Source organism: Ictalurus furcatus, chromosome 2 (assembly GCF_023375685.1).
Source record: "Ictalurus furcatus strain D&B chromosome 2, Billie_1.0, whole genome shotgun sequence".
Classification (NCBI taxonomy): Eukaryota; Metazoa; Chordata; class Actinopteri; order Siluriformes; family Ictaluridae; genus Ictalurus; species Ictalurus furcatus.
In genome coordinates this window covers 26,020,741-26,046,180 of record NC_071256.1, presented here as the reverse complement: position 1 = coordinate 26,046,180, position 25,440 = coordinate 26,020,741, and the positions used below count along the sequence as shown (strand labels likewise).

Genomic DNA, 25,440 nt, shown 5'->3' with positions numbered 1-25,440 from the left:
GTAAGATACTATAAAGAACTCAATTTGAACAGTTTATTAAATTAACTGAAATTATACAATTATAACTATATACAAATAACTATATATACAGTACAAGTAATTAACACCATTGTACTCTCTCTCTCTCTTTCATACACAGACACTATAGAAACTCTGTCTGGCTGTCTTTATAAGCTCTCGACTTGTAATTTCTTATTCCCCAAGTACCATGAACAATGAACTTTATTATTATTATTATTATTATTATTATTATTATTATTATTATTATTCATTGGGTGAATAATAATTTCCACACACCAGCAGCTCCAGAAAGAAATGTGGAAATTAGCTAAAACAGTGACAGTATCATTGAATCAGTGAGTTGAACTCGAGAATCGAATCGGTTGTATTCGTGAATGAATCATTACAACACTTCTCTCATGATTACATATGATTTATATGAATGAGTGCTTTTTTTTGTTTGTTTTTTATTTTTAATAAATTTGCAAAGATTTCAAACAAACTTCTTTCATGTTGTCATTATGGGGTATTGTTTGTAGACTTTTGAGGAAAATAATGAATTTAATCCATTTTGGAATAAGGCTGTAACATAACAAAATGTGGGAAAAGTGAAGCGCTGTGAATACTTTCCGGATGCACTGTATAAATGAATAAATTAGTAATGAATAAGCAGGGATGTTTTTTAAATGCTAAGTTTAATATGATAAATAATAGTTACTCTAATGTCCCCTTTGTAACCGTATGTATGGACGACTACTCCTACACCATAATCCACTTATAATAGATTAAGTGAGCAAAATCCTAAATCTGACCCATTAAGCTGCATGTTAGCAGAATATTTCATTCTCCCCCTGTAGCGATTTTCTTTTCTGAGGGTGTGTGATGTTGGTGTGACATTTCTACACCTGCGTATGCGACCTTTCAACTCGGCCACATCACAAGACACTTTGAAGTGACCGCAGGAGCACATGCCGAGAGGACAGTCCAACATTGGTTAAATAGCCAGTACGGGAGATCCACATCAGCATCTTTGAATGTGTATAGGTGAATACACAAGAGAAGCACTGAAATCATTGCAGAATAAATCGAGCAGCCCAGAGCAGCAGCGAACAGAGCTGTGATCAGTCCCATGCTGCAGGTTGTAACTGTGAGATGGAGGCTGGAAAAGTGTACAGCAGCAACACTGTGCTTCAAGCTAGAAAAGTTGTGGAGCAGCTGAGACTGGAGGCCAACCTGGACAGGATCAAGGTGAGAGTTTAAAACGAATAAGATTTTTTTTTTTTTTAATACACACGGCTTGTTTTTAATATGTTGTGTGACCGTTTTTTACTTTTCCTTTTTTTTTTTTTTAAATTTTTGTTTATATATAATGCTTATGAATGATAAACATGTATAGCGTGGAAACTACAGGGTGTCACAAAAGTCTCCATATGTACAGTAGGGGACTATGTTTGCCAGCACCACGTCGGTGGATGTTGGTGGACGTCCTCTTCTCGGTCGGCCCTCAACATTTCCAGTCTGTTTGAATTTGTTAATAAGTTTGGCGACAGTATCGTGTGATGTGATTTCTGTGACAACCTTTCGACAGCTTCCCGATCCAGCCATGAGAAGGATTTTAATACGTTCTTCTTTTGTCAAAGGAATTCTTAAGGGCTATTAGAAAAAATATGTATAAACTAAGTAAGAATAAACAGAGAAGTATTGATTCCCCCTATCTATGAATACTTTTGGGACACCCTGTATATAATTAATAGCAACATAAACTCTGCTTTTTTAAACATCAAGGAGCTTAGTTAAAAGTTCAATTCAATTTTCCCTTAGTGAATAGTCTGAAGTGACCCGTATTGTATGTTCCTTAGATGTTTAGAGATTTTGAAAGAATAGATTCATTTGCTTTAAAACGGTTCATTTAAGAAATAATTGAGGGCTGCATGGTGGGACAGCAGGTTGCTCGAGGGTCCCCAGTTTGATCCCGAGCTCAGTTTACTGTGTGTGGTGTCTCTGCCCATGTCCGTGGTTTCTCCCACCTCCAAAAACATGAATGTAGGTGGACTGGCTAATCTAAATTGCCCCTAGGTGTGAATGAATGTGTGGGTGCACGGTGCGCTGTGATGGACTGGAATCCCATCCAGGGTGTATTCCTGTCTCGCGCCCAGCGTTCCTGGGATAGGCTCTGGATCCATGGCGACCCTAACCAGGTTAATGAACAATGAGTGTATCAATACTAATCAACTAACTAGTTGACTAATAACTAATACTAATACTAATAAACTAACTAGTATCTTACTTTTCAGCAGCCACCTGGACAAGAAATGTGTTGGTGAAATTGTGTATAATATCTTGTTTTGTGGAATATTAGCCTTATTAACAGAGTTGATGGTGTACGTGTGTGTCAGATCTCAGCTGCGGCTGCTCAGCTCGTGCAGTACTGTCAGGAGCACCGGCGTGGAGATCCACTGCTCACAGGCATCTCTGCCTCCTCCAACCCATTCAAAGACAAGAAGACTTGTGTGCTACTGTGAGAGTGCAGAACCATATGTACATATTAATAAAGGCAATGTATTAATATGTCTATATTTCACATATCACCTTCTTTATTTATTTCATTATTATTATTATTGGGGGGTTTTTGAACAGTTTTCATTGCTATACTCACTCTCTCACTATCCCCTCTGTAACAGGGTTGTTATCCTCATGCTTTATTAGACCATAGCCTACTTGAACTAGCAAGAGGATGTTTTTCATCCTTAGTTTAAAAATAAAAACTTGAACAGAGAAATTATGAAAGGTATTTGCATATTGCAGAGACTGATAACCGACACTAACATACTGTTTGTTGTCGTTTACAAACAATTATGTGTTGTTCATTGATGAATCTTTTGGCAAAATTCAACTCAAGAAACAAGCATGTTTAGAGTGATCCTTTATTAAATATATATATATTTTTAAAAACACACATTGTAAGGTTTAAGATGACAAACATTAACTGAGGAAAATAATACTGTGCACAAGAACAATAAAAAGAGTGAAAAAATGTAAATGTAAAAAAAAAAATGTAAAAGAGAGTAAGGGACTAAGGCATACCGGATGATTTGAGATTAGGCTAAAAAAAAAAAACCCAGCTACTTCATCTTAATGATAGTTTTAATCATTAATAGGTAACGATTACTGGACAGAGAATGTGAAAAGATGCTCAGTCAGTCTAAATGCAGGATGAATATCAGTGTTTTTCAAGTTTTAAACCAAGTAAACTACTACACCACAATGAAATATTTGGGCACAATGTACTTAAGTGGCAGATAAAGCTTTGAGACTTTTTTTTTTTTTTTTTGGAATTTGCGTTAAGGGAACTGACAGAGATATAGATATGAAGCTGGAATTCCTATGAAGGAATATAATTTCACTCCACCTCCATACTCCAAGAGCGCTTTTTAGAAACGCTTCATAGGTGCCACATTTGTCAGGTTTAAATGCCCCTTTTAAATAAACATCCATGCATTATAGGATTCATATCAGTCCACTTCTATTTTACAGGCCAAAAGCATGGGCCATTTTCGATACTTTAAATATTTTACAGTTCATTTAAGGCTAGCAATGAACACAACACACCGTGCTTATTGACATCAAGTTTAACCAAATGCACTGTTCCAGAATATTCCGTTGGATTTGCAGTGATATGCTCCTCTGCGTATATGCTCTGTCTCTGCCAATAACTGGCCTGTACATTGATCTGATTGTAATTATTTATATACTTCTAATTCAACATGCGCTAATGCTTTGTCAAAAACTGCACTTTATTTACTACCAAGTCCATGTTTTTTGGGGAGTTTGCATTTTGTAGCCATGACTGGAAGCATGGAGGAAAATATCATATCCGGTGCGTTCCTGATGAAACCGCACAAGGAACACACTCTCACACACACGCGCGCACTCTCACACACACGCACGCACTCACACACACACTTACAAACAACAACACAAAGTTTGTAGCAAAGAATGTTCTAGAACATCTTTGTATGCTGTAGCATTACAATTTCCTTTTGCTGGAACTAAGAGGCCCAAACATGTTCCAGCATGACAATGCCCCTGTGCACAAAGTGAAGTCCATTATGACCTGGTTAGCCAAGGCTGGACTGGAACAGCTCAAATGGCCTGCACAGATCCCTGACCTCAACCTTTAGGATGAACTGGAACACCGGCTGTGTGTCAGGCCTCCCCACTCGACATCCGTACCTTGTGCCTGAATGAGCACAAATCCCCACAGCCATGCTCCAAAATCTAGTGGAAAGCCTTCCCAGAGGAGTGGAGCTTATTATAACAAGCAAAGAGAGACTAAATCTGGAATGAGATGTTCAGAAATAACATATAGGTGTGAAGGTTTTGGCCATATGGTGTATATATAATTAAGAATCAGGTATTTAACCCAGTATCTGACACTTTAGTGATGCATCCAAAAGTGTATGCACACTACTAAAGTTTGATAACCAGAGCATTGTTGCATTATAAAACCTGTTTAGCCAAAAAGTGTTGATTTATTTGGTTTATTTCCTATTACAGTAGCTCGGGTAATAGTGCAGGGTGCAGTTCAAATCACAGGTTTATATTAACGTACTTACTCTAATTTGGTACTGGTTCTATAACTTACGCGAGTAATGCACCCGGACTTGTATGGCAGATGCACCGCATAGCATAGGTCTAATAACAAACAAATAGAACAGTCTTTTAATTATTAGACTTATTATTTTACAAAGAAAAACATATGATTGCAGTTATTAAAGGAATCTCCAGTGTTAGTACTTTGAAACAATCAATCAGAGGTAAAGCTGAAATTTTCTGCCACTGTTAAAAGCTACAATAACATAAGTGATAACAAGAACTTGTTTCTTGGACAGTCTCCAACATTAAATGGATAAAAGGTACAATGTGTCGTTCTATAATAAATAAAAACAAATCTTAGCATTGGCAAACTGCTGTGCTTTAAGATGAATAAAACATTGTAATAGGGATACACCGATACCACTATTTTTCACACAAGGTACAAGTACTTAAATTTGAGTACTTGCCGATACCAAGTACTGATATGAGTACTTCACACTTTTCGGAATGCCCCACGTCTGAAGCATGTCATCAAACGCACCTGCTATGGCTTGGCCAGTGTGCGAACCCCTAAACTGCATTGCTTGTAAAACGACTCTCTGGGGAGTAAAATCCTCATCAATCCACTGTGCTGTTAAACTTTTAAGAGACATTGGACTGACACTGCTAGTCCAAATATCAGTGGTGAAGCTGAAGGCTGAAATGTCCTGCAACAGGTTCCTGATGTGCTTTTTCACCAAGTCATGCAGCTTTGGTAATGCGGTATCTGTAATGTGGTGACGGCTGAGAATCTCATACTTCGGCTCAAGTACACAAAGAAGACGAAGACAAATCCTGTATTGTCTACAACTGACAACGGTTGGTCATCAAGAGCAATGAACTGAGTAAGAGCTTCTGTTATTGTTACTGCCAATGGGTTGTCTCTGGACATTTTCTCTTGCCTCTCCAGCGTTTGCTGCAAACTTGGTTGTTGCTGTTTCCTTCTGCTAGTGTGATATTTATTTCTCTGTTTTATATTTTGTATAAGAGTTTTAAATGCTTTATTTTATTTTAAATGTTTATGTGCGATTAGGCAAATTTATGTTATGAGTCATTTATATTTCAGTATAATTGTGTTGAGTATGATAAGTAGTGCTGTTGCGCTTGTGCGAGTGACGTACTGAGCTCATGTTGGGGTCGGGGGACATGCGCACGGGGAGAGCGCGAAAAATTTCATGTCAGTGATCCATGAGGAAATGTAGCTCTGACAAAGTTAGTAAAAGCTTTATTTCTACGTGTGTATGCCTGCATTATTCGAAACCATTTCGAGATTGGACCTTCGCGAGTTCTCCTTAACCCCTCTTACACTAGCATTAACAAACTCTTTGCACTCGGCATTGTTTGTTCTTTAGATGTTTAATCAAATTGCTTGTGTTAAATGAGCTATTTTTTTTTTTTTACCCATCCTCTTGACAGTTTGGTAGAGCATAGTTTACAGTCTGCTCTACTTTTATCATCATCACCTATCTTAAAATATCTCCAAATTGCTGACATTGCTCCTCTTCCGACTACCTGCTCAACTGACGAGAGGTTAGGCTATGTCACACTGTCATAAAGTGGTATCGGTGCGGTTGTATTGGGGTAGTTTTACGAGTACAGGAGCAGAGTATCGGGCCGACACCCGAGTGCTGGTATTGGTATAGGTGCATCCCTACATTCAGTGCGTTTACATGGACAACAATAATCCATTCTTAACCCGATTAAGACCATACTCTAATTAAGAAACTACCATGTAAACAGCCATTTTTAATTACCTTAATCTAATTAAGGTCATACTCGAAGTAAGCAATAATCGAATTAAGACAGGTGGAGTACTCCTGTTTTAGTTGCATTATGGACGTGTAGTAGTGACATGTAAACACCTTAATCACATTATGAACATTGTGTGAGAGTTTTCACCGCATTTTGCGACAGGACACGATCACACATGGCAGTTTTACATTTTACGGCGAACAAGTGAGTTCGGCTGTGTCCCAAACCGCATACTTGCCTACTATAGGCCTGTAGTGGGGAAAAATACATGTATCTCGGCTACTATATAGACGGTAAGTACACGGTTTGAGACACAGTCCACAGCTTCAAGCAGTTGTCTATTTGCACGTACAGCATGACAAATAATTAACTACACTTAAAGCGTTCGTAAAAAAAATTAATAAAAACACCCAAAACTGTATACGGTACCATAATGAAGACGAACTGTATCTTGATACGTGAAATTCTGGAGGGACGTCGGACGGTGTGGCGCGGTGACGTAATAACGCGGGCTGTTAATCTGATTATGTTCTAAAACAAAACATGTAAAACGGGAACATGACAGGAGTATTCTAAAAGCGACTCATGTAAACATCTTAATCACATTATTATCTTACTCAGAGTAAGGTCAATAATTAGATTACTGCTGTCCATGTAAACGTAGTTAATGACAGGATAGTTATATGGTACCACCAACATACAGAAAGTCTTCTCTAATTACAGCACATCCTCAAGTGTTTTATTCATCTTAATTCCTTATTTTCCTGTACCATCACACCCCAAATGTTTTATTCCTCACTTAAGAACTTTAAACACAAACGTTTTGTTAGTACGCACATGTAAAGGTAAACTTCAGAGTGCCTTTGGATGATTATGTGATCACGGCATAAACACTGCACACTGTCTAATGACACCGTCTGTGCTCGGAGTGTCACTGTCTGGGCCTCCACACCTCCACATTCATATCCCCAGTGGCTACAGCCAGCACTCCTGCCTCAACACTCAGCTACAGGAGACAAAGAGAGACAGCTGTAACTTAGAGACCAGGACAAGAATCTTTGGCAGAAAAAACTGATCCAAGACAGGACCTAGGTCTACTGTACGGTGGTGCTTGAAAAAGTTTGTGAACCCTTTAGAATTTTCTAACTTTCTGCATAAATACTGTATAACACAGGTCCTAAAAGTAGATAAAGAGAAACCAAGTAATCAAATGAGACAAAAATATTACTTGGTCATTTATATATTGAGGACAATGATCCAATATCGCATATCTGTGAGTGGCAAAAATATGTGAACATTTGCTTTCAGAATACGGCGTGACCCCCTTGTGCAGCAATAACTGCAACTAAGCATTTCTGTTGATCAACTGTTGATCAGTGCTACACATCGGCTTGGAGGACTTTTATCCCATTCTTCAGTACAGAGCTGCTTCAACTCTGGGATGTTGGTGGATTTCCTCACATGAACTACTTGCTTCAGGTCCTTCCACAACATTTCTATTGAATTAAGGTCAGGATTTTTACTTGGCCATTTCAAAACATGACCATTATATTTCTTTAACCATTTTTGGTAGAACAACTTGTGTGCTTAGGGTCATTGTCATGCCGCATGCCCCAATTTCTCTTGCGATTCAGTTCACAGACAGATGTCCTGATGTGTTCCTTTAGAATTCGCCGGTATAATTCAGAATTCAAGCTGGCCCAGCCCAGATGCAGCAAAACAGGCCCAAACCACGATATTACCACCACCATGTTTCACAGCTGGGATAAGGTTCTTCGTTTTCATACTTATGCAGATATATAGAAACTTCAAAAACTTTCAAGCACCACTGCTTGAAAATATATAGAATGTTTTTACTTGTGCTTATGTGGCTTGGCCTATACTGAAAGGAAAGATGAGTAAATCTGAATCTACCCAGTAAATGGTAATGAATGAAAGGATGTGTTTACACTCACCCCGTTCACTACTGCTTTATTATGAAGCGTGCACAGAGTCTTCGGGGGCGCACATGGAAGGTGAACCTGCAACAATCCGGAAAGCCACATGACCACCTCAGAATGAAAAACACAGAACACGCTGCATACAATAACTGACAAAGATTTAACCTTAATCATGCGATCAGAGGAACAGGTGTAAAGAGTCCCAGGCGAGTGATGGACACCTGTCATCAAAGAACTGTGGCCTACATTAAACTGGGCTATTGACTTAAAGGAGCCTTCATTCAAGGAGAAGGTGTGAAGAAGTCCATGGTAATCTCCGGCCCACACCTCTCGCCCACTGTACGACATGGACAACAAGTAGGACATCAGCTACGGACAGACAGACAGACAAACAGAATTAGTAGTCTATATACAATATATACCTTATATTGTTTTATATAGAGAATGCATAGTGCACTATGCTATGTACTGTAGTAAGCATTTAGCATGCTGTTTTAACAAATAAGTATTAATTTTAGCTGATAATACACTACGACCATGGCACCCATATATGCTTGTTGAGCAGCCTATTCCAGAGGGATGGTATTAATATTGTTGGGGTGAAGGTCATCCCAGTGGGGTTTAGGTCAGGGCTCTGTGCAGACCACATGAGTTCTTTCACCCCAACCTTGGCAAGCCATGTCTTCATGGAGCTCGCTTAGTGCATGTCATACTGAAACATGTTTGGGCTAGACCTCTTAGTTCCACTGAAGGGAAATTATAACTCTATAGCACACAAAGACATAATAGAAAACCAAGAACCTCCAAATTTTTTGGCAAATGTTTGGGGAAGACCCACATATGGGAGTCATGGTCAGGCCGTACACAGTCTAGTCTCTAGTGTTAATTTAACACCCAGAGTGTTCATTTGTGTCCAATGGACTTATATAAACACTTCAGAGTGTTGAATCAACGCTGGGGATTTTGCTGTGTACTTTTGGCCATATAGTGTATGGTGCTAGTAAATATTTTGTACCAAGATTTTTAGGTATTCATTATTTATTGCACTCTTTTTTTTTTTTAACAACCGACCAGATTGATGTGTGTACATACATGTATTTTCTTCAGTGGTTTTCCAGCTCTGCGGTCAAACACAGCCACTGTGTTGTCTTTGCTGCCAGACAGAATGTACTGCTCATCAGAGGCCAAACACAGCACGATGTCACTATGGAGACGAAGGCTTTTGACCAGCGGCTCTGCAGCTGTGACACAGAAATGACATCATTATACATGACATCACCAACGATAAGAATAAGGCTGTTTCTCAATTCTCAGAAGGTAAAGAAGGGACGTGCGTTCTCGTGAAGAGCGGTCTTGCCAGGCTACCTTGAAACGAGCTCGGGAGGACAGGAAGACATAGAACACATCTTTGCGAGAATTAAGATGTGCTGTGAGCTTCTTGTTGCACAGTGCACCATCCCAGAACATTTCTAGTACAGGGACAGGGTCCTCATCTCTTTAGCGCTCCCTAAGTAATATGTTTCAGCTGGTTAATAGACTTACTGTTAACTGGCTGATTAAGCAAAAGTTAATTAAGCACGTTTTAATTTAGTAATCTCTCTGTTTACAACTGTGACCTCACGTTAACTAAAAACTATGCTAATGAGTTTACCACTACCTTAGGATGGAAGCTAGCGTACTTTAATTAAAATACTTCTGAGGGATAAATTTGACTTTTCAACAACCTCAGATACATACATACATATATATTAGAGATGCACCGATCCTAAATTTCTCAGCCGATGCGGATAGCCGATTATTCAGAGTGATGTCGGCCGATACCGATAGTTCTGCCTTTTATGCCTTCTTTCAAATGAATAATAATTAATTCCACAATTCTGAAAAAAATGCAAATAAAAACTTTATTCTCTCCATTTCAACAAGTTGTTTCACAGTAACTGGTCTCATAAACAGAAAACACATTACTCTAATTAACATTAACACTAACTTATTAATTAATTAGTAAGATTTCTTAACTTATTGAATGTTATTAATTCATATTAACAAAATTAATTGACTGAATTATATTTTTTTAAAAAAACTCCTGTTAGTCTCACATTCACTCACCACAAATAAAAGCATTTCTACTTCATCATTGAACATCAAAGTGGTAATATATAATATAAACTTTTTTATATATTAACGTTAACTGAATATGAAATACTACTCTACAAATATATTTTTCTATGCAATATATACTTTTGTCAACTCATCTACATTTAAATCTTTCAACGGTGTACTGGTACTTTATTTCAGTGCGAGCAGCTCGGCAAAAAAACTAATTTAGACTCAACGCCAAAACTCCCGCTTCACGTCTGCTCACTTCCAGTGTAAAATTTTAGGAGTGCAGAGATTACAGGGCTTACAAATTGCAGTTTGGTCATCATTCCACACAAGAGACATCATTTTTACACTCAGCACGAAATCGATGTGTTTTCCCGCCTTTTGATTGACAGGATATAATCGGCCCTGATCATTGGATGTTTGTAAACTATTGGCCCATAGCGTGAAAATTTGCCTTTATTGGCCGATACCGATTATCTGCACATACATCGGTGCATCTCTAATATATATATATATATATATATATATATATATATATATATATATATATATATATATATATAATATTTCAAAATCGTTCTTTTTAGATGCATGTTTTGATTTATTTAGATTATTGTCGTTAAAAAGATGTTAAAACTACAGGTATGGGTCAGGCTTCCGTCATCCGCTATTGTTTTACCGCAATAACTTCTAGGACAAGTGAGTTCGGTGTGCTCAGGTCTGCAACCGATGCTTCCACAATGTCAAGAACAAGCCATGTAATTTCATGCGTCCCCGGTACCTGCGTTCTTGAGTATTGGAATTGAACTTCGGCGGTGGATGACGACGTAGAACGAGTTCACAAGGATGCAAGATCGCATAAGAACGCATATTGAGAAACGGCCCAAGTCTAGCCATCATAGGAGTGTCACATGTAGTTAATTATGACACTCATAGAGTAAATAGACTACTGTACAAAGAGACAGAGACACTATGTTCTAATACAAAACTAATATGCAAAATACTAAAAACATTTTTCATACCCATAATCTAAATCATCAAATATACACTATATGGCCAAAAGTTTGTGGACACCTGACCATCACACCCGTATGTGAGCCATCCCCAAACTGTTGCCACAAAGTTGGAAGCACACAATTGTATAGAATGTTTTTGTCTCCTGTAGCATTACAATTTCCCTTCACTGGAACTTCAAACCTGTTCCAACGTGACGATGCAACTGTGCACAAAGCGAGCTCCATGAAGACATGGTTCGCCAAAGCTGATGTGGAAGAACTCGAGTGGTCTGTACAGAGCCCTGAACTCAACCCCACTGAACACCTTCGGGATGAAATGGAACGCAGAATACACCCCAGTTCTCCTGGCCCGACACCGGTGCCTGATCTCCCTATGCTCTTCCCCACAGCCACGCTCCAAAATCTGGTGGAAAGCCTTCCCAGAAGAGTGTATAAGAGGTTATAACAGCAAAAGGGGACTAAATCTGTAATGGATGTTCAGAAAGCACATATGGGTGTGATGGCCAGGTGTCCACAAACTTTGGGCCATAGTATATAAATGCATTTTGCTTGACAATCCAGGCTGAGTTTCACATCAGCATCATTGCCATTTGTTACATTATAAAAAGTGGACTTCAAACTTTGAACTTTCGGGCTGCAGTTACAAAAATGAGCAGCTACGGACTTCTCGTGCCCTGTAGGCATCTTTAGAAAACTGACCAGGACATTGAACTCTTAAATACTGACTTTCTAGTCTTTCCTGCTATTAGAAATAAACATTTACAAACACTTAATATTTTATGCCCATTTCTGTCCCCCAGTAAGTAAACCAATCCTGTACACAGGATACAACTTTATGCCACTGACCTCTGGTGTCATAAATGGTGACTTTCTGGTCATGTGACCCAGCAAACAGCATGTGACCCTGGCAGGTGAGAGAGAGCACAGCTGCGCGGCTCTGGATCATTCCCCTCTCTGCCCCTCCGGCATTCAGGTCCCATAGCTTTACTGTGCTGTCGAAGGAGCCCGAGGCCAGGAGATCACCGCTGGCTGCGAGGCACCACACCCAGCCTTGGTGTGTGCTGTTGAAACTGCCGCGAGCTCCCAGTTTGCCCAGCAGCACCTCGCTCGAGCCCCTTCTCACATCCCACAGGTTCACATTACGGTCTCTGGAACCGGAGACACACACGGAGCCCTCACCTCCAACTAGCAAGACTGTGTTAACGTCAGCAATGTGGCCTGAGGAGAGCGTGATGTGCTCTAGGGCAGGTGCGGGGCTTGTCTTTACATTCATCCTGAACGAGAGAGAAAGAGAGAGAGAGAGAGAGAGAGAGAGAGATTATTTTATATCAGCAAGTATATTAGAAGGTTGTGACTACAGATCCCAGTTCTGCCAAAGTCATTCAATAATTATTTATTCACTCATTTACATAGGAATGAATCAGAATCAGTACGTTTACATGGACAACAATAATCTGATATTAACCTGGTTAAGACAATACTCAGTTTAAGAAACTACCATGTAAACAGCGTGTATTGATTAACTTAATCCGACTAAGGTCATACTCAAAGTAAACACATTCAATTAAGACATTTGGAGTATTCCTGTTTTAGTCGCATTATGGAAGTGCATTATAGACACGTAAACACCTTAATCACACTATTAACGCCGTGTGAGAGTTTTCACTGCATTTTGTGACATGATACGTACACACACGGCAGTGCTCAACTGTTTGACGGCAAACAAGAGAGCACGGCTGCGTCCAAAACCGAGTACTTACCTACATGTATTTCAGCTACTATATAGTAGGCAAGTACAGGATTTCGGACGCAGCCCATGGCTTCAAGCAGTCATCTATGTGCACGTACAGCATGACAAATAATTAACTGCACTTAAAGCTTTTGTAAAATTAAAAATTAAACACCCAAAACTGTAAATGGTACCATAACGAAGACGAATTGTATGTTGATACGTGAAATTCTGGAAGGGATGTCGGACGGCATGGCACAGTAACGTAATCACATGTTTACATGGACAGCAGTAATCTAATTATTGACCTTAATCTGAGTATGACAATATTGTGATTAAGGTGTTTACATGAGTCGTTTTTTTAATTGTTTATTTATTTATTTATTATTATTATATATATTTTTTTTTACATTTTTTGTAATGTAAAATCTAGGGATGAAACTCGGCCTTCCGGACATCATCAACTATATCTCATCATGGGGAGGAATTGTACCGGCATATCATGGCCGAAATGATATGGCACAGCCCTTGCATGTTAAAGCTTTTTAGTCTATTATGTCCACATTGTGATCTGTTCACGTTCACAGTATTTCCTAGGGCCAATGAATAAAGACCTGAAATACATAGTTCACCACAGGGCTTTTTTCCCCCCAATACTAATTTATCACAACAAAATGTTATAGCACTTACCCACTGTCTTCTTGCTCCAGGTGTTCGTCCTGAATGGCAGCATCCTCTCTTTCCTCTTCTCTGACGATGATTATATTATTTTCCTGCTCTTCTCCTTCTCCATGTCTTTCAAGACCCTCATCTTCTGGCCTGATTTCCTCCCCGGCAGGGCCAGGCTGTCTCACTGCGTCGGCGTCGAGCTCTTCTCCGTTCGCGGCTGCTTCTCCTTCTTCTCCTGCTCCTCTTCCTGCAACAGCTTCATCCTGAATCTCAATCCCTCGCTCTGGCTCCGCTTTTCCTTCTTGCCTTGTCCAGCATTCAATCAACTGCTCCATCTCAAGGCATGCTCTGGGCCAATCGAAACGATTCCTCGGTCCAACCGGGAAAGAACTTCGGGGTCCTGTAAGTCGCTGAGCCCGGAGCTGCCAGGCTGACATGTCTTCACCCACCTGTCCCAGTGCCCTGCACACCTGAAAGGTAAATGAGGTACAGGGGTTGATTTTAAATCAACTGTTCAATATCTGACCTGACAGAGAGCTCAGGGTTTTAAAAGCATACAGTAAGAAGGCTCCCAATTCAATTCCTGGGGATGCCACATAGTCGGGAGTCTAGAGAACAAAACTGGAAGTGCTCTCTGGGTGGTAGGGTTGGCATTACTCTCTCCACCGTGTCAATAAAAGTGATACTAGCCAATTGTGGGTATCTGTGAGCTCATGTAGAGGGCAGTTAGCGCTTTCCTGAAAGTGTGTTATGCATCATGAGCATCAGTTTAAAAAGGTCGGCTTTACGTGTCTCGGAAGAAGCACCGTTACCCTTTACTCTCCCCGGGTGGTAGATGAGGTATGATCGGTGAATTGGCAAATGACCAAATTGTGGAGTAAATGGGGAAAAACAAAAAAGTTATGAATTGAAAATGTGAAATGAACAATTGAAGACCAAAAATTTACACCTACAGCAAACTACACTTGCATGACAACATGTCTGAAGCTCTCAGTGTGTTGGCCATTTAGGAAAATTTTACTTGATTTAAAATTAATAAAGGTGTACTATAGATTGTACATATACACTCACTGAGCACTTTATTAGGAACACCTGTAGACCTAGTAATTCACACAATTATCTAATCAGCTAATCGTGTGGCAGCAGTGCAAAGCATAAAATCATGCAGATACAGCCCAGCAGCTTTCAACCAAGAACAGAAAGCTGAGGCTGCAGTGGACACAGACTCACCAAAACTAGACAGATGAAGACTGGAAAAACGAAGCCTGGTCTGATGAATCTCTACTGCTGCTGAAGCACACAGATGGTAGGGTCAGAATTTGGTGCAAACAGCATGAATCCATGAATCCAATCTGCCTTCTGTCAACAGTCCAGGCTGGTGGAGGTGGTGTAATGATGTGGGGAATGTTTTCTTGGCACACTTTGGGCCCATTAATACCAATCAATCATCACTATTTCAGTACTGTTGCTGACCATGTAAATCCCTTCATGGCCACAATTTACCCATCTTCTAATGACTAGCACGATAATGCACCATGTCACAAAGCAAAAGTCGTCTCAAACTGGTTTCATGAACATCACAATGAGTTCAGTGTTCTTCCGTGGCCTTCCCAGTCACTGGATCTGAATCTGAAACACCTTTGCGATGTGGTAGAACGGGAGATTCACAGCATGAAAGTGCACCTGAAAAATCTGCACGAATTGCGTGACGCATTCATGACAACACGGACCAACTCTCAAAGGAACGTTTCTCAAATCTTGTGGAGTTCATGCCACAAAGATCTAAGATCTTTGCTCTCAATTTGAGTGCAAAGCATTAGTATAATGCTCCTAAATAAAGCGTTCGGTGAGTGTATAGAGCTGTTAAAAAACGAAGCCAAAGTGTTTCTTCCGCCCTCTAGTGGCCGACTGCGGTACACATTTTAACCCCACCCACGCCCAGGCAAGTAAATAAAGAATTTATTATTTCAATTCAAACATCTGACTTTAGTTTTTCAGCAGATGCTTTCTCCAACTCATGAGAATTCATTGTACATAAATACCTCTCCCATTGTTCTAATTTATGATAAATACATTTACAAAATTTATTGAATGATAATTCACAGGAAGCAGTTGATGAGGAACGGAGCTGTGTTGTCCACCACTACATTTGCATATCATCTAAATCCGACATGAGATGCAGTCAAAGAAGAAATGCCACAAGTGCTATTGCAGGTGTCTGGTTTCCTGGAAGTCCAGACTAAAAAGTTCACATGACATTCCTACTACTAAACCTATTCAGCTCACCTGAGGCAGAACGTTGATAATGCACTGAGCGGGCAGGTGAGAGGCTATGCGTGCAACCATCTCCCATGGCAGAGCCAGTAAGCCAGAAGGCGAAGGACTCATCTCTGGGGTGTTAACACATTGCCTCAAGTTTAACCTGTGAAGACAATTCCCAACTATAAAAGCGAACACAATGCACACAGACACAGCAGTATGTGTGCAAAATCCAGCAATTTATCCAAAAATACGTGAATTTCAAATGATGAAAGTATAGATTAGAAATAAAGTGTTTTGAACGTCATTAAGCCACAGCGCTGTTTTATATAAAAAAATACATTTAAAAAAAGGGTTGTCATTTACCAATGAAAACATACAAACCCTCGGATGAATCCTCCTGTAAGAAGATAATTATTTAACATTTAATGAAATTCTTCTAAGAGAAGAATTAAGTCCATGTCAGTGTTTTGAAGTTATTCCATTACGTTTTCTGCTGCAAGCGAGTCTTCAAGACGGAGGACTTTGCATTCTTGTGGTGACATTTTTTCTTATTAGTTTCATGTTATTCATGTGATCTGCCACTGCATACCATCAAACAACCTGTAAACACAACCACAGTGAAGGCCATGTACAATCTGAAGTGAAGTTTATGCTACTCACCCGAGCTGTGAGGAGTGAGGAGTGTCACTGCTGTTGTGACTCTGCTCTTCCTCTGAACACACCTTCTCCTCCTCATCCTCTCTATCTGTCACCTGCGGCATCGACATGCACTCCACTAATTGCTGAAAACATCAAGGAAAATAAACAAACCCATTGATTTCCTGAGGAACTAATGGATATATATTCTTATCAGCTAGCTCAGTTTTGCTGTGGTGACTCCACTTCCTGTAGAACTAATTAGCTACTTTCCCTGTATGTTTTGATGTGCTCGTTAGCCTAGCTGTTACTCACCACGCACTTCCCAGTCCGAAATTACCTCATGATTTCCCCTTCTCATAAAGCCTTCATGATGTCAGATATAACCGAAACCCAAGCTTCTCTGGCTCGCAGCTGACCACTGACGTCACTGCCCGACATCACTACAACGGCCAGTTACTGCTGCGCTGTTTATCTCGGTTATGGCTTTATATCGCAACCAATAAAAAACCGGAACGATTTTCTTTTGTTAAATATTAGGTTAAAATCTGTTAATACTTATGAAGACCTGCTTAGCGATATACATTCCATTAGCCAACGGCTCTAGCCCTTTGACTTCTTAGCACCAGTTTGTTTCAGTTCCGGCGCACAACATTTTCGAAATCGTTGTGTTCAAAACAGGACAAGATGCCTCACTACGATAAAAGTCTCCCTAAAGAGTCCTGCTTTAAATATTTTAACCAGTGAAATTTTTAAGATTTGATCCCATAAACATGCATAGGTAATATATATGTATAAAACTAATAGATGTATTAAAATTACTTGAATGATTTTTTTGTACTCTCAGTCCTTTTATTAGGGATAGTCCTTCCTCAAAACACGGAACCTTTATTTTGAAAAATCCCGCCGCTGAATTTCAAATACCGTTCTAATGCCTATATTAGCACGCTACGCAGGGTGTAAACTAATGGCGTCTACGCCTTATTTAGTGTACTCTATGTTCAATAGCAAGTCGTTTGGAAACAGGCCTAAATGTCCATTTTGGAATGAAAAATGTCATAGTTGCTGGTTTCGCGTTACAAGGTTAGTTGCATGTCACGGCAACTCCGTTTTAAATAAATTTATTTGAATTAAAAGTGTATACAGCAAGCTTTTTAGTGTCTTAATGTATGTATACATATATAAATATATCTCTATATGCGCATGTATGTATATATGTATTGTGAGGGAAATTACTCATTTTTACTTTGTAATAAGTTTGTTCTTGTTCATCTGAGGATAACACCTAAGAAGGCCATGTCATGTCACTGAGATCAGTGTGGAAGGGAGTCAATGAATTAGAATTTAGAATTAGAATTTTATGAAGTCAATGATATAAGAAATGCGTGTATTACTTTGAGAGAAGTATTACATGGAGCGATTTCTTATAAGAAGTTCCAGGAACTTCGCCTCTGCAATGGCAGAGATATTGGTGTTTCTTAGATCACAGCTTCAAAACTAAGATATATACCGACGGGTATATATATAAGCTACGTTTACATGGACAACAATAATCCACTTTTAATCCGATTAAGACCATACTCTAAGAAACTACCATGTAAACAGCAATTTTTACTTACCTTAATCTAATTAAGGTCATAATCGAAGTAAGCAATAATCTAATTAAGCCAGGTGGAGTATTCCTGTTTTAGTCGCATTATGGACGTGTAGTAGTGACATGTAAACCCCTTAATCACATTATGAACGTCGTGTAGGAGTTTTCACCGCATTTTGCGACAGGACACGATCACTCACGGCAATTTTACGTTTTACGGCGAACAAGAGAGTCCGGCTGTGTCCCAAATCGCATACTTTCCTAATATAGGCCTGTAGTGGGGAAAAATACATGTATCTCGGCTACTATATAGACGGTAACTACGATTTGGGACATACCCACCGCTTTAAGCAGTTGTCTGCACTTAAAGCGTTCGTAAAATTTTTTTTAATAAAAACACCCCAAACTGTATACGGTACCATAACGAAGACGAGCTGTATGTTGAGATGTGAAATTCTGGAGGGACGTTGGATGGCGTGGCGAGGTGACGTAATGACGCGGGCTGTTAATCTGATTATGTTCTATAACATGTAAAACGGGAACATGACAGGAGTATTCTAAAAGCGACTCATGTAAACACCTTAATCACATTATTATCAAAATCAGAGTAAGGTCAATAATTAGATTAGTGCTGTCCATGTATAATAAAGGTAAAAATATTTGCTAATGGAAAGAGTCCGGTTCGAGCAATAAATAAGTAAAGAGAGTACTTATTAATAAGCGCAAGTGGCACAGTATTTTTGTGGCGGATTATTATCAAGTGGCATGCCCCATTGACTCATTCCATGATATCACATACATTTGGCAAATTTAACGCACAAGTAAATTCTACTGAGATAAAATAATAATAATAATAATAATAATAATGTAAAAAAGAAGGGAAGAGAAAACTGTAAGCCCTACCATATTGCTGTAAGTGGACTCGCCCTCACAGGCAAACTCTTTTACATTCTTAAGGTTTGCTCTATTGAACCTATAAGTTATATGATTAATTGAATGTCTAGAGAATTGGCACACATTTTGAACCTTTTCTGTCTGTGCACGAGAATGCATATTCACTTGATTTTATAGATGGTTAAATTGATTAAAACTTTGAAAGTTATAGAAGGTGTAAAAAGAAAAAAAAATATGGGGAAAACATGTAGCAAAACACATCCTGTGACACATGCTATGGTCTGGTTTCCCAGACCAGTCCCAGACCCATCCAAAACAAAAGAGCTAGAACTTCTTTTCTCACTCACCATCTTCCACTGACCTTGAACCGAGTCTTTAATGTAGAAGTAGTTGGAGAGACAAAACACTGGACTCAAAGCTCCAGAATGCAATGTATGATATACTTGTGCTTGAGTTAAAACTGCCTGGAAAGTTAGTGATTCACAAGACGACAGCCACAATGCTGTCGATGGGGGTATTAACATGAACATTAAAGCTTTGGAACCTTAACTGTTTAGGTGAGGAGGTGAGAGAACTGGACAGACTAAAGGACTAAAGCTCTGCTGCATTGCTTTCTTTAGGTAGAGGTGACGCAAGGGCTAAATCCCACTGGCACCTGTACCTATGGGTAGTCCAGTGGCATAATGTAGGAAACCTGTTTGCCAACGTGAAAACAGACCTGTTGATGATAGAAGTTTAGATTTAAAAAAAAAATCAGGTAAGAATTTCATAGCAAAATAAAACTTGGCTGCCATTGAAGATCCATCCATCCATCCATCCATTTTCTTCAGTTATTCTTCGTCAGTCTAAGCAGAGATGCTCAGACCTCCCTCTCCCTAGCCACCTCCTCCACGTGGGTGCTTCCAGGCCAGTCAAGAGATATAATCACTCCATCAAGTCCTTGGTCTGTCTCTGTCTCTGAATTCTCCCTGTTGGACATGCCTGAAACATCTCATCAGGGAGATGTCAGGATACTGATGCCTAGACAGATGCCTGAACCACCTCAACTGGCTCCTTTCAAAGCAGAGGAGCCCTGACTCTACTTTGAGCTCTCCGCGAATGTCCGAGCTCTTCACCCTATCTGAAAGGCTGAGCCCAGCCACCCTACAAAGGAAGCTCGTTTTCGACGCTTGTATCCGCAACCTCATTCTATCGGTCACTACCCAAAGCTCATGATGACAGGTGAGGGTTGGGACAGTTCACTCGATAGCTTTGCCTTTGGCTCAACTCTCTCTTGACCACAGTCTTCACCATTGAAGATCACATGTTAATAATGAATGTTAATATGCACAGTATTGGGTGGATTTTTCCTTTAGGTGCTTTAATTAAATCATGGTTTCTCAGCTCTGAAGGGTTTCAAGTATTCCCTGCTTCAAAAAAAAACAGACTTATTGAGAATTTGACAATTACTTCATGAGCTGAATTGGGTGTGTTAGGAGCAGGAGAAACGTCAAATGTCTCTTGCCATTGCCAGAAGTGTCATAATCTCAGTTTGTACATGATCGTGTCTTATTTCAGAGCTGTATGTCAGTATACAGTTAACTTTAGGAGACCATTTTCTAGGCACAGAATCACAACACTTTACTGAAAAAGATTTTCTAGGGACAATTCCTGCGACACTGCAATTCTGTCTGGGTGGAAGCTTAATGTCTGCACTAAAGTCATTTATACGAATAATGAGTGTCTCAAACTTTCCTTTTACACTAATAACATTCCTGTAATATTGTTTTATTAAATTTACTGAACATATTTACAGAGTTCTTTCTCATTTCTATATAGGCATGGAGGATGAAACTCAGGAAGAAATTCTTGGCCAATTTAAAGAGAAGCGGCTTGGGGGATGGGGTCTGTTACAGCTGACAGCGGGGACAGGACTGGCGGTATATGCCATGTGGGCAGGGATTCTGATGCCTGGGTTTCGCAGAGTGCCTCTGAAACTACAGGTTAGTTTAGGAGAGCAGTAGCACAAACTAAAATAAAGTACAGCACAGTAAGTCACTGATCACTGTTTGTGTTCATTTAGGTGCCTTATATACCAGCCAGTAAACGACAAGTGTGTAACGTTATGACTCTGCTGAAGGGCCGCTCTGGAAGTCTTGCTGACTTGGGCTCGGGAGACGGTAGGATTGTAAGTGATTATCTTTAAATTTGTCATCATGCTTGTTGATAATGATTGCTCGAGTGCAGCTGTGCCTGGTATTAATGTTTCTTTTTACTTTTAGTGTACATTCTCAAGGAACGATAAACTTGTATTAATATTTTCTATGCAAAGAGACTTACAAGTGAAATATAATACAGGGTGTCCCAAAAGTCTCCATATATAGGGGACTCTATATGCCAGTACCACATCGGTTTTGCCTTCATCAGTGGATGTTGGTGGACCTCCACTTCTCGGTCGGTCCGCAGCATTTCCAGTTTTTTTTTAAATTTGTCAATAAAATTTGGCAACAGTATAGTGTGTGACATGCTTGCTGAATTTTTTGTTAAAGTCCACCACAACTTTGTGACAGCTTCCCGATCCAGCCAGGAGAATTATTTCAGTATGTTCTTCTTTTGTCAAAGGCTATATATATATATATATATATATATATATATATATATATATATATATATATATATATATATATATATATATATATATATATATATATATGTATATGTGTGTGTGTGTGTGTGTGTGTGTGTGTGTGTGTGTGTATATATATATATACACACACGTGTGTGTATGTGTGTATATATATATTATTTTCGACTGAAATGCAGTACAGCAACAACAGCAGATAATAGCGAGTATCTTAGCAATAAGCTATCCAGCTTAATCGCGTTGGTGATAACTCAAATGTTGATGATTAGCTTCTCAAAACAGTGATTAGTACGGTCAGTGTTATAGATTTAACCAAGTACTGTGTCTGTATATTAACTGATATAAAGTCCATACTGCTATAAACTCATTTAGAAGTAGAGAAAGTGGACTTTACACTGTTCACAGTGTGCTGTTGATTTGACGTAACTCTGTAAATGGGCAAGGCACTGGTAGCGGAGAAGACTACCCCAAGTTGACAAGTTGAAATTTAAAGTTGAAAGGGGGTGGGGGTTCTGTGTTGTTTACCAGTTGTAGGCAGGGAATTACAAGTTGCAACTTCACCACTAATACAGCATATAAGTTTATAAGTGTATATGCCCATGATGAAAAAGAAGCAAGTGTGTTCTAGTGACAGGACTCATTTCTTGGCTGGAAAAATCTAAACTGAGGCCTGGAATGAAGCTTCCATATAAATTACATGGCAATATTATAAATCTCAGCAGGTTTGCTTTCATACAGGCAAATTCCTTATGAACCACCAAACTGTACAATTGTACATGTCAATTCTGCAAGATGCACACGTTTTGCAAAATAGGAGATGATAGAGCAAAAAAGAACAATAAAACCTTTGTTATTCTAATTCATTTTCATTCAATTCAAGTAATATTTTTTCAAATAGGTTTCTTTCCTTTTGCTCAGTGGTACAGGTGAAGCCTTTCAGTTGATTCTACTTACCCAGCAAAAATGATTCAGTGTTTTCGAATTGAAGTCATTTGTGTTTAAAATGCCTTCTTCATTCTGTGTATTGAGATGTTCTGTTTTAACTGCAGACCATAAAATTACTTAACTTGAAACAGGAAGTAATGTGGTGAAAGTTCAAACAATAACATTATTATTTCCCATCCAGCCCTCAAAGCAGATCTCTTGTAATACACTGTCCGTATTGCTCTAACCGCAGTAGGGTTCGTGTGTTCTTATAGCAAGGGACAGGAGAGACAGCATTCACAACCTTCTGATCAGTAGGCCAAAACATTAACCTTTCACTTACTACTACTAAACATATGCTTCATGGTGTTTCCATATTTGCTGTGCACATGCATTATGTATAGAATTTCACGTTAACTACCGTTTTATTATTATTCGTGTGTGTCTGTAGGTCTTAGAAGCGAGCCGACTGGGTTTCTCTCCTGCTGTAGGCTATGAGTTGAACCCGTGGCTCCTCCGGCTGGCTAGATTTCATGCTTGGAAAACTGGCCATTATGGGAAGGTCTCTTACCGGAGGGAAGACCTGTGGAAGGTGGGGTGTTTGACTGTAAACGGCACAAAAGAATCTCATTTCTCTTTCGGCTGTAGAGCAAATTTTAGAAATCATATTTTATTTACGTCGTGTTTACAGGTCAATCTTTCGGGCTATGAGAACATCACAGTGTTCTTGGCTCCGAGTGTGGTAAGTGCCTTAGTGATTTTCATAGACACTGATACACGCACATGGACACACATGGTTATAAACAAAAATATTTGCATAAAGTATTTTACTGAAAGCATCACCTTCCTTTAGCTCACATTTTTGCAAAAGAAGTTACTAGCCGAGCTCCCTGAAGATGCCATGATTGTTGCTGGACGCTTTCCCTTCCCTGATTGGATGCCATGCAGGATAGAAGGGGACGGTGTGGACAGAGCCTGGGCCTACCACATACAAGCTCTCAGAAAACACCATCTGTCATCAAAGGACAGCAAGTCAACTGAGCAAACCAGCTGAAACAGGAGTCATGTGACTGTTTAAAAACAAAAAAGGGACTCTCCAACCCTACTCTTTTATTGCTCTTTTAGTGATTTTATGATGGTTTTACTAGACAGTTTTATTTCTGCTAAAAGGGCGTGTTGTATACTGATGTAACTTTCACTATTGCATACTGTTCACACATGCTTGTAGCACCACTGTCGAGAGTTTAAGATGATTCAGGATACCAGACACACTTGTTGATCTTCTGGTCATGTGACTTGGTGGTTGGTGATATCTACATCCACACTCAATGTCCGGTTTATTATTTACTACTAAATTATGCTAGTGCCTGCTTCCCTATTTAGTAGTAGCACACACTAAAATGTCACTTCCTGTCAGTGTCTACCCTTTGCAAATAACATCTGGCCAGCATTAGTATTATGGTGGTCAGTGGCCACTGTTGCTTGGTGTACAGGGGGACTAACAAATGGTAGATCTCGAGAGACGCTATAGAGAGGCTATAGTCAATGTACACAAATATAAAGCTGTGCTGGATAAAATGACCAGTGAATGTATGTAGAGGTGCATATAGTATACAAGTCTAATTTCCAGTATTTAGTTAACAGTAAGTATATAATACATATGTGTCTCCATACAAACAGGGACACAGTACTTAGGTATCTCAAGCAGATTGACTGATAAACCTTGTTTACCGGAAGTGTTCCTTTTATGTGATGTGTAGAAACCCCAGATCTGCATTTTTCAAAATTACTCTTTGTCTGAGTGTGTGAGGTCTTTTTGAAGCACCCAGGTTACTTCCTGTTTCTCTATGTGACCTAATTAATTTCACACATGCTTAAAAAAATAAATGAATGTATTTGATTCCTCTTTATACTTTTTTTTTTAATATATATAAATTTCAAATAGATATCGTCATGTGTACATTTTTGTGAATGTTTACATTTTTCAAGGGTGATATCAGAGGAAACTGAGTAAAAGGAGAACATCTACATTGTGACACGTTCATGCATGAGGATGGTGAAATATGGGTGCAACTACCTGTTATGTAATGATGCCTCATCAGTCCACTAATGTACTAGATCAGCATATCTCTGGTAGGGGCTTGTATCCAACAGGTATAGTAATCATTTCAGAAATGAGAATATGAAGATTTAATACAGCAAATGTGTCGATTACAGTAATGACCAACCTTGATGAAAATCTAGCTTGGTCTGATCAGCTCCAGCTACAAAAACGTAGTCGGACGAGGTCAAACTTGTATACCATGTGCCAGCTTGCAAGTTATTTCTTTAAATGGATCGATAAATGCTAGAATTGGTAGCAGTTATTGAGAAACTACCAGCTTTTACCAGCTGGCAACCTGACCAGCTCGGCCTATGTTTTCTCAGACTAAAGGCGGATTTGTTTTCAGCAGGGAAGGCTTTTGTAAAGAACTGCATTATCCACACAGATGGTCAGGAAAACTTACATTATGCCTTCCTAGTATTGATAGCCTACATTTAAAATTGTTGATCAAAATTCTTAGATTAAAAAGAAAAATACCCAGGTAACTGATGGGTCAAATGTCAACCGTTTTGTTGGGCCAACAAACGTTCAGCCACTTTTAAATCCACCTTGTCAACAC

General features: G+C 39.3%; 3 protein-coding genes across 14 annotated transcripts; 2 read left to right on the top strand and 1 right to left on the bottom strand.

The window, feature by feature from the left end:
- Positions 1-675: 675 nt before the first annotated feature.
- LOC128599533 (guanine nucleotide-binding protein G(I)/G(S)/G(O) subunit gamma-12-like) lies at positions 676-2,841 on the top strand. The gene is made up of 2 exons (XM_053611228.1): positions 676-1,248; positions 2,397-2,841. The coding sequence occupies exons 1-2, from the start codon at positions 1,153-1,155 to the stop codon at positions 2,520-2,522; spliced, it is 222 nt and encodes a 73-aa protein (XP_053467203.1). The 5' UTR covers positions 676-1,152; the 3' UTR covers positions 2,523-2,841.
- fbxw9 (F-box and WD repeat domain containing 9) lies at positions 2,833-18,498 on the bottom strand. 11 transcript variants are annotated; one of them, XR_008384413.1, is made up of 11 exons: positions 17,083-17,396; positions 16,767-16,888; positions 16,131-16,266; positions 13,866-14,314; positions 12,293-12,720; positions 9,420-9,568; positions 8,493-8,696; positions 8,343-8,408; positions 7,225-7,393; positions 4,646-4,695; positions 2,833-4,338 (listed from the first exon to the last, which is right to left on the bottom strand). XR_008384413.1 is itself a non-coding variant. In XM_053611092.1 (10 exons), the coding sequence occupies exons 4-10, from the start codon at positions 16,230-16,232 to the stop codon at positions 7,319-7,321; spliced, it is 1,473 nt and encodes a 490-aa protein (XP_053467067.1). In that variant the 5' UTR covers positions 16,233-16,266; positions 16,592-16,706; positions 16,829-16,888; positions 18,362-18,498; the 3' UTR covers positions 5,991-7,318. The 11 variants fall into 11 exon arrangements, 8 of the variants coding, with proteins under 8 accessions (XP_053467067.1, XP_053467058.1, XP_053467030.1 ...); XR_008384412.1 differs by having other exon boundaries at positions 2,833-4,695; XR_008384414.1 differs by lacking the exon at positions 4,646-4,695.
- On the top strand, positions 17,729-24,677 carry antkmt (adenine nucleotide translocase lysine methyltransferase). 2 transcript variants are annotated; one of them, XM_053611183.1, is made up of 6 exons: positions 17,729-17,825; positions 21,049-21,212; positions 21,293-21,397; positions 23,229-23,369; positions 23,469-23,519; positions 23,631-24,677. In XM_053611183.1, the coding sequence occupies exons 1-6, from the start codon at positions 17,789-17,791 to the stop codon at positions 23,829-23,831; spliced, it is 699 nt and encodes a 232-aa protein (XP_053467158.1). In that variant the 5' UTR covers positions 17,729-17,788; the 3' UTR covers positions 23,832-24,677. The 2 variants fall into 2 exon arrangements, with proteins under 2 accessions (XP_053467158.1, XP_053467164.1); XM_053611189.1 differs by lacking the exon at positions 17,729-17,825 and adding an exon at positions 19,677-20,451.
- The last annotated feature ends 763 nt before the right edge of the window (positions 24,678-25,440 follow it).

What these genes read in the sequence shown, in the direction of transcription:
- antkmt (XM_053611183.1), top strand. Translation starts at nt 17,789, where the DNA reads ATGAAAAATGTCATAGTTGCTGGTTTCGCGTTACAAG. An exon ending in GCTCGGGAGACGGTAGGATT is followed by an intron (nt 21,398 to 23,228) that starts GTAAGTGATTAT and finishes GTGTGTCTGTAG; the next exon opens with GTCTTAGAAGCGAGCCGACT. An exon ending in TGTTCTTGGCTCCGAGTGTG is followed by an intron (nt 23,520 to 23,630) that starts GTAAGTGCCTTA and finishes ACCTTCCTTTAG; the next exon opens with CTCACATTTTTGCAAAAGAA.
- LOC128599533 (XM_053611228.1), top strand. Translation starts at nt 1,153, where the DNA reads ATGGAGGCTGGAAAAGTGTACAGCAGCAACACTGTGCTTCAAGCTAGA. An exon ending in CCAACCTGGACAGGATCAAG is followed by an intron (nt 1,249 to 2,396) that starts GTGAGAGTTTAA and finishes CGTGTGTGTCAG; the next exon opens with ATCTCAGCTGCGGCTGCTCA.
- fbxw9 (XM_053611021.1), bottom strand. Translation starts at nt 17,103, where the DNA reads ATGAGAAGGGGAAATCATGAG. An exon ending in CCTCACTCCTCACAGCTCGG is followed by an intron (nt 16,267 to 16,766) that starts GTGAGTAGCATA and finishes TTGTCTTCACAG; the next exon opens with GTTAAACTTGAGGCAATGTG. An exon ending in CACCATTTATGACACCAGAG is followed by an intron (nt 9,569 to 12,292) that starts GTCAGTGGCATA and finishes TCTGTGTCACAG; the next exon opens with CTGCAGAGCCGCTGGTCAAA.